Raw genomic sequence first — 8,039 nt, 5'->3', positions numbered from 1 at the left:
AGTGCAGTTCGAGGTGCCTCTCTCTCAAGTGCCTCCAAAAATCATCTTCCCGGCTTTTCAGCTATTCGAATTGGAAGTAACTTTTCTCTCTTCCACTGAAAACATGCCTTATTACGACGAAGGAGAGTCGACCAGCAGCGTAAGTACAACACCAGAAGAGATAAAATTTGCTGAATGGCTCATTTTAGGAGCAAATTTACCGGAATTGAACTTAGAGTCAGCTGATTCCACGAGTAAATGTTCTCAAGTCACGGCAATTCTTTCGCGCATGCAAACTAGGCCATGAGCATTTCAACTGAATGTTTTCCTGGGCACTTCTATTGATTTAAGTGTTTCAGTTTTTTCAGTCCTAACCCCGTAAAAAATGGTTCATTTTGATTGAGACTATAATCCACAGAAGCTCGACAAAGCTTTGACAGGCTAGCTAAGAAGCTAAGAAAGTCTTTGTTTATATCAAAAGTGAAACAGTTAACTTCCATACGCGCACATTTGCCTTTTATAACTTTAGTAATAGAAAATTCGGTCTTTTAAAAACGTAACCGTAAACCGGGGAATTTATGGTTAGTGGTTGTGAATGGATTCCTGCATTTGGCCATTGAATTTGAGCTAAGACTATGGTAATTGTGAGAAAAAGCTCCCCCCACCGACAGACCACCGACAAGTAAGTAAAGGGTTAGCAACAGGTGGTAAAATAAGGAAAATCAAGAATGGAACTTTCGGGGATTTGGCAAACCATTTTATCTCTCGGCAAGCTTAAATGGAGTCATTAGACACCATATTTACATTTTACAAAACTGACTAAAACATACATGGGCCTTTTGGAGAATATTACTACCGTGGAAATGACTTGGGAAACTTTACAAGAATTCCGCCTGAGGGTCCTCAAAAGATGGCAGATGATGCACGGAAAGTATAAAGTATGTTAGCAGACCAATGTCTTTTCCTTTTATCTCAGATTCCCCAATCATTCATTCTTGTGGGCTACCAGCATTCTCCAGAAGCACCAGGATCGGTACTCATCCCAAAAGAGCTGGCCGCTTTATTTAGGCAAAGTAGTTTAACATCTGTCATGATCTGAATTAGATATTAACCTTTGCCAGCATTTATTTTTTCTGCCTGGTTTTTGAAAATCTCTGGAGAACACTGAGTTATGTGGAGACCAAATAGTTAGCACATTGGACTCCAGGCTGAGCACAGTATGAGTATGACAATGATGATCATGATAACAAATTTATTTCATGAAAGTTTCAGTCTTGTAAACTTTGAAATAGAGCAGAAATGAATTGAGTTTGCACAATGTCACCGTAGTGCAGTAGATCACAGCAACCAAACTGCACAAGAACCAATCAAATCTTGGAAACAGTAGCCAGTAGCTGACATGAATGAAACTGAACAAAAAATTTATGGGGTGGAGACTAAAATTCATTTCTTTGTTATCCACTGAATGTTTTACTGAAATAGTGGCCTTCCACTTACTGTGGAAATTTTTTTTAGAATAACGTTGTGAAATTAGAAGTTAATTGTCTTCCATTTGTGCAATACATCTTTACTTATCTTAATACACACCAATCAACTTCTATGATTATTAACAACAGTCACAAGCCTGTTTGACTTGACCTGTGGATCAGATAAAGCTGCATTTCAGTCACCATCTATGGAGCAAGGACAAAGCCCTGAAGGATGTTCCTCATTTATGTTCCCTAGGATAATGGAACCTGCCAAGGTACATTGACTTGCCTCTAATTTCTGTTGAAACCTTTTTATAACATGAGTTAAAGAGCATATTTCAAGTTATTGTCATAATTTGTGAAATAACAACACAAATTCTTAATCTTCTTTAGTCCAATGAAATGTTGCTAGCTGGATGCAAACTGACAGCAGTTGAAGCAAGAGACTGTGGATTGGTTACAGATGTTTTCTCCCATGACAAGTTCACAGAAGAAGTTCAGAACAGAATACAAGCAATGGCCAAGCTAGCAAAACAGCTGTGAAGGAGATCAGTCTTGTGGCCGCAAAACCATCAAACTGTCACGTGATAGAAGGGTGGGATGTTTGTCACATTGGCTGATCGATGTTAAGAATTTTTTAAATGTTAAATTCACTCTTTGCCAATTATTCAATTGTTAATTGGTCTATAGTTATTAATCTTATTTTACTAGTAGTATGTTTAGTCAAAAAAAGTAATTAAATGCATTTGTTGAAACTGAAAATTGTCAGCATTCTAGTATCACTTACTTACTTCAGGCAGTTTACCTGTATTTATTCCGACACGTAAAGACTGCTCAAGTGTGTTGCAGTGACAGTAGGCATCCTGGTATAAAACACGAGATGGACTGAGGCATTAACATCGGAAAACCCAGAGGCAAAAAGAAGCAAAGTGTTGTGGTTAGAAAAGGATTGAATGCAAGCTATGAAAAACTTAAATGACACATTTTACAAAAATACCTTAAACGAAGTGAGCTCAAACTAACTAGGACAACACTCAAAAAGAAACTATAACATTTTCATTGGTTGGGTAAAAAATTTGACCACAGAAGGAAATAACTGCTTCAGTTGTATAGAATTGACTCATATTTCAGGTAATGCTCAAACTTTTATGGGGTAAAACAAAATTCAAGAAGGTTGTTACATTACTGATTGGCAAACCGTAAAAATAGAGTTGATTCCTCATTCGAACATGAAGGGGGGGTGGGGGGTGGTGTGGGTGGAGGATTTTGGAAGGATCACTTGGTTTTCAGGGTGAGGGTAGATCTTAGGAAGATATTTGTGTGACCTCTTCGTAAATATTTTTTGGATGTATGACCTCTTCGTGTTAAGTTGAGCAACAGTAGGACAGTATTTTCACGACGTAGTCGAGAATAATTTCATTTGCATTAGTTTTGCTTCACTAAGCCGCTTTGGTTTTAGTTAAAAAAACTCACACCACCCTCAAAATTAATAAGATGCAAAACCTCAACCAATCGTGACTTGAATCAGCCAAGGGTTACAATTTCCTCCCCAAACAATTACCACGCAGATGAAATATCCACACCTAGCAACTCGGTATTTAGTCTTCAACCTTCAAAATAAGCTACATCGGCACAAAGAGTTTTTCATCAGGGACTCAGCAGCGACTTAAATAAAAAAGGAGAAGACAAAGCGACTGAAAATGAGCACGGGGAAGGGGGTGGGAGAAAGCGAGGTCCTATATATTGCCACATATGCAGATATCTAGAACCGTCTCCGCTTCTGACAAGTGTTTCTTATGTAGAACAATAACATGCATAAAGAATCCATTGTTGTTTTGACAGTTGAAAGTTTCCAAAAAAGCCAATCAAATCAAAGTACTATCATGCGCTACAAATAGACCAAGGCCGCATTAGCTGTTTATTCAAGCTCTAGAACTGATCAGTGTTCTGGGGAAGTGAGTAAAGATACCAACCGTATTAATGGAAAAGATTTTAGAATATTTGGAGCCAAAAACTTTCCACAGAGTTCATTATGTGGCAGTGTGTTTTTGGATCCTGATCAGTGTTATCTTCTTCGCTGTATTCCTCGACATGGAAATCAACGAGTCTAGGTTGGATTTCCGCTGTGACGGAGCGAAGAGTAAAACCGTCGACATCGTCCGTGGAAAATGTTACGAGAAATATATGAAGCAGTACAACAAATTCGGTTTTCCGGTCTATGGCTTCGTAATCCTCAATTTACTCCTTATCGCACTTGTATGTGCTATTTACTCCCAAATAGTAAGACCCAAAGTCGATCATCTGCTCGACCAAGATACTGCGTCATTAACTGGAAACAAGCTTTTTATCGCTTACTGCTCTCAACTATCGATAAGAATTGTTTTAGGAGTTATTTTCATCATCCTACAAACTCAGTTGCTCTACCCATTAAATTTTTCCTCTCAGTTTAACTGTTATTTAAACGATGGAACCACTCAGCCAAGCAATTCATCTGACAACGCCCAAAACTCTACTTTACTCGACTGTCACAATCAACGAGCTGTGAAGAAAACCTTCTGGATGTACGCTGTCCTTGCGGTGAATGGAATTATTGTTGCTGGGACTCTGGTTGAAACCGTCTACCTTTTTTCACGGGCATGCATTGAGAGGAGTTTCATGGAAGACTCAAAGTTTCTAAAAACCCATCTAAGTCTCAACCAACACCTGAATGGCACGAACGAAACTATGCCACTCACTGAAAGAGACACTGAAGAACTCCAGGAACAAGAGTTTCAAAAATTCATCGAAAGCACAAAGAAAATAATTGCTCGAGAGACCGAAAAACTTTCAGAACTCCAATCACCTTTATTAGGTAATCCAGGCGACCACGAAATAGTTAAAAATTTGACTCTCGATCAGATTTACACCAACCTGGTGGTAATTCAGAACAGAGAAACGCATGACTTTACTGAAAACCGAGAGGAGCAACTCAAAGTTTATCCAAGGTCGCGCGACGAAAACTCACAACCGAAAAGCATGCAAGACCTTCTGGATGTTGAAAGTAAGAAAGTTTTAATCGTCGGTCGACCCGGAATCGGAAAGACAATATGTTGTATCAAACTTCTCAGAGACTGGGCATTGAATAAAGATTTCAAAGCGACATCAGGTGCCCAAGTCCATTTTAATGCTGCTTTCTTCGTAAAATTCAGAAGATTCAACTCAGCCGACGACCTTAGCCTCAAGGAACTGTTGATAAGGTCCGAGTATTTCCCTACACATGACATGGATGACAAGGTCTGGAATCACCTCCAAAAGAACCCTGAAGGTGTTCTCATGCTTTTTGACGGATTCGACGAGTTCGAACATGACGAAAACATAACCGAGGCGTCCACTTATCCCAGAAGCATTGAAGATAAAAAGCCGCTTCAAATTCTTTATCAATGGCTAGTGACCGGGAAACTTCTTGAAGATGCTTCAATTGTAACGACTACGAGACCTACAGCTTTGTCTCGCATCGCACATCTGAAGTTCGACAAAAGCTTTGAAATCCTTGGCTTCTCAACCGAGCAAATTAAAGAGTATATCGACAAATTCGCCGGAGATGACAAGCAAGCAGGCAAAACGCTATGGCAACACATCAGCAGCAACATGAACTTACTTTCGCTCTGTTATGTCCCTGTGAACAGCTTCATCGTGTGCTCAAGTCTGTCAGAAGTAATGCGGATCGAATGTTCCGATGGTGTCACCCTGCCGTCCAAATTAACCACGATATACAAGATTGCGGTTAAAGTGTTTTATTTCAAACACACGAAAAAATTCCGCGATAAACATTTCACCCGCGAATACTATCTGTCAGATAATTTGCCTAAGGCGGTGAAGAAGAAATTCAAGAAACTAGGAAGAGTGGCGTTTGAAGGAATCCAAGAAGGAAAACTGATCCTTGGAGGAAACGAAGTACAAGGAATGGAAGGCAGCGCTCTTTTTCACCGCTTACCCGACCGTCGTGCCGCGTTAAAAGATGAGAAGCAATTCTGTTTCATTCACCTAACAATGCAAGAGTTTTTCGCTGCGAGGTACTTGGTGAGCAACTTGAGTGAAACAGAATTAAGAAACTTTGTTTCCGAGAACATTAAGAACGGCAAATGGCAGCTGGTTTTTCAGTTTCTGGCAGGACTTATGGAGGATAAAGTTCACCTACCCAGTGAAATTATCACTGCCCTTCTTCCTGTGAAAACTGAAGAAAGAGAAAGCGCAGACTACAACGAACAGTGGACTGAGAATGAAGAGAAAAGAAAAGTAACCTGCTGGCCAACTGAAGACGAACGAGAATTAGCAGTAACATTAATTAAATGTTTAAACGAAAATAGCAGAATGAACTTAAAAGCACAGAGAAAACTTCAACAAATGAACTTTAATTGTGTAAATTTTATTCGTTGTCACCTCACAGCTGTTGATTGCTCTTCGTTAGTAAATGTAATTAATGTTCAACAAATTTCACATTTAGATTTGAGTAGCAATAACATTGGTCCATTAGGTTGTTTTGAAATTTGTAAACTGTTAAAATGTAGGGAATCTCAACTGAGCTGGTTAAACCTCACAGGAAATCAATTGGCAGATGAAGCAGCAAAGTATTTAGCTGAAGCCATCAACAACTGTCAGCTACGCACGTTAGACCTCACATACAATAACATCTCACACATTGGAGCACAGCACTTGGCTGAAGCCATCAACAACAACAACTGTCAGCTACGCACGTTAAACCTCTCATACAATAACATCTCACACATTGGAGCACAGCACTTGGCTGAAGCCATCAACAACAACTGTCAGCTACACACGTTAAACCTCTCATTCAATAACATCTCAGACATTGGAGCACAGCACTTGGCTGAAGCCATCAACAACAACAACTGTCAGCTACGCACGTTAAACCTCTCATACAATAACATCTCACACATTGGAGCACAGCACTTGGCTGAAGCCATCAACAACAACAACTGTCAGCTACGCACGTTAAACCTCTCATACAATAACATCTCAGACATTGGAGCACAGCACTTGGCTGAAGCCATCAACAACAACAACTGTCAGCTACACACGTTAAACCTCTCATTCAATAACATCTCACACATTGGAGCACAGCACTTGGCTGAAGCCATCAACAACAACAACTGTCAGCTACGCACGTTAAACCTCTCATACAATAACATCTCACACATTGGAGCACAGCACTTGGCTGAAGCCATCAACAACAACAACTGTCAGCTACACACGTTAGACCTCACAAGAAATTACATCTCACACAATGGAGCACAGCACTTGGCTGACGCCATCAACAACAACAACTGTCAGCTACGCACGTTAAACCTCAGAGCAAATAACATCTCAGACATTGGAGCACAGCACTTGGCTAAAGCCATCAACAACAACAACTGTCAGCTACACACGTTAAACCTCTCACAAACTAACATCTCAGACATTGGAGTACAGCACTTGGCTGACGCCATCAACAACAACAACTGTCAGCTACACACGTTAAACCTCACACTCAATAACATCTCACACATTGGAGCACAGCACTTGGCTAAAGCCATCAACAACAACAACTGTCAGCTACACACGTTAAACCTCACAAACAATAACATCTCACACATTGGAGCACAGCACTTGGCTGAAGCCATCAACAACAACAACTGTCAGCTACACACGTTAAACCTCTCATTCAATAACATCTCAAACATTGGAGCACAGCACTTGGCTGACGCCATCAACAACAACAACTGTCAGCTACACACGCTAAACCTCACAGACAATAACATCTCACGCATTGGAGCACAGCACTTGGCTAAAGCCATCAACAACAACAACTGTCAGCTACGCACGTTAAACCTCTCAATAAATAACATCTCAGACATTGGAGCACAGCACTTGGCTGCAGCCATCAACAACAACAACTGTCAGCTACACACGTTAGACCTCACACAAAATAACATCTCAGACAAGGCACGTAATTTACTAAGCAATAGTCAGTCCCAGTGTAAGGTAATTCTTTAGGCCTCAGCAATTCCAATTAAAAACTAAAAACAAATTATTTGAACCACTTACTATTCAAAATAGCAGTGAGGTAACCAGCTCAGTGATAATTTCAACCCATTGACTCAGCCCGTAATTGAATGTAAACCTAATCTGTAAAGTGCTCAGAACAGTGAGATTATTTGAACCGGATCGAAATGAAGAAAAATGAACCAATGAACATGTTTGTTGAGAACAAAGGATGTCAAACTTTTCTATAAAGAACCAATAATATTTAAGTAAAAACACAAAGCTTCCTGCAGAGAAAACAAACAAACCTCGGACCTCTCAGGAAACTTTGTCATTTTATGATTGGTTAGTTTCGATCGTAAATTCTCTCCATCTTTCTTTACGTTTTGATCACCTGAGACTGTTACACGGAACAGTTTTCTGTTTAGATATGGTTGGAGATCAGATGAGTAAATACAGTAGAAATTGCTTGGTAGAACACTGGTTTTTTTCTTTTTGGCTGTTTTTTCTCTTTTTTCGATCGCAACGATCCGGTTCGAGTAGTACCGCAAAAAAACAATTATAACTCAA

The 8,039-nt window shown here is 39.9% G+C and overlaps 2 protein-coding genes across 2 annotated transcripts; both read left to right on the top strand.

The window, feature by feature from the left end:
- The first annotated feature begins 18 nt into the window (after nt 1-18).
- Nucleotides 19-2,210, top strand: LOC149035012 (enoyl-CoA delta isomerase 2-like). The gene is made up of 4 exons (XM_089191137.1): nt 19-139; nt 956-1,052; nt 1,596-1,723; nt 1,842-2,210. The coding sequence occupies exons 1-4, from the start codon at nt 104-106 to the stop codon at nt 1,989-1,991; spliced, it is 411 nt and encodes a 136-aa protein (XP_089047263.1). The 5' UTR covers nt 19-103; the 3' UTR covers nt 1,992-2,210.
- A 641-nt stretch (nt 2,211-2,851) lies between these two features.
- LOC113665867 (uncharacterized) lies at nt 2,852-7,618 on the top strand. The gene has a single exon (XM_089191125.1). The coding sequence runs from the start codon at nt 3,429-3,431 to the stop codon at nt 7,479-7,481; it is 4,053 nt and encodes a 1,350-aa protein (XP_089047251.1). The 5' UTR covers nt 2,852-3,428; the 3' UTR covers nt 7,482-7,618.
- Nucleotides 7,619-8,039: the final 421 nt, after the last annotated feature.

This window comes from Pocillopora damicornis, chromosome 13 (assembly GCF_964200805.1).
Source record: "Pocillopora damicornis chromosome 13, jaPocDami1.2, whole genome shotgun sequence".
Taxonomy (NCBI): domain Eukaryota; kingdom Metazoa; phylum Cnidaria; class Anthozoa; order Scleractinia; family Pocilloporidae; genus Pocillopora; species Pocillopora damicornis.
Note: the sequence above shows the minus strand (reverse complement) of the source record. Positions and strands in the feature narration are given on the sequence as shown.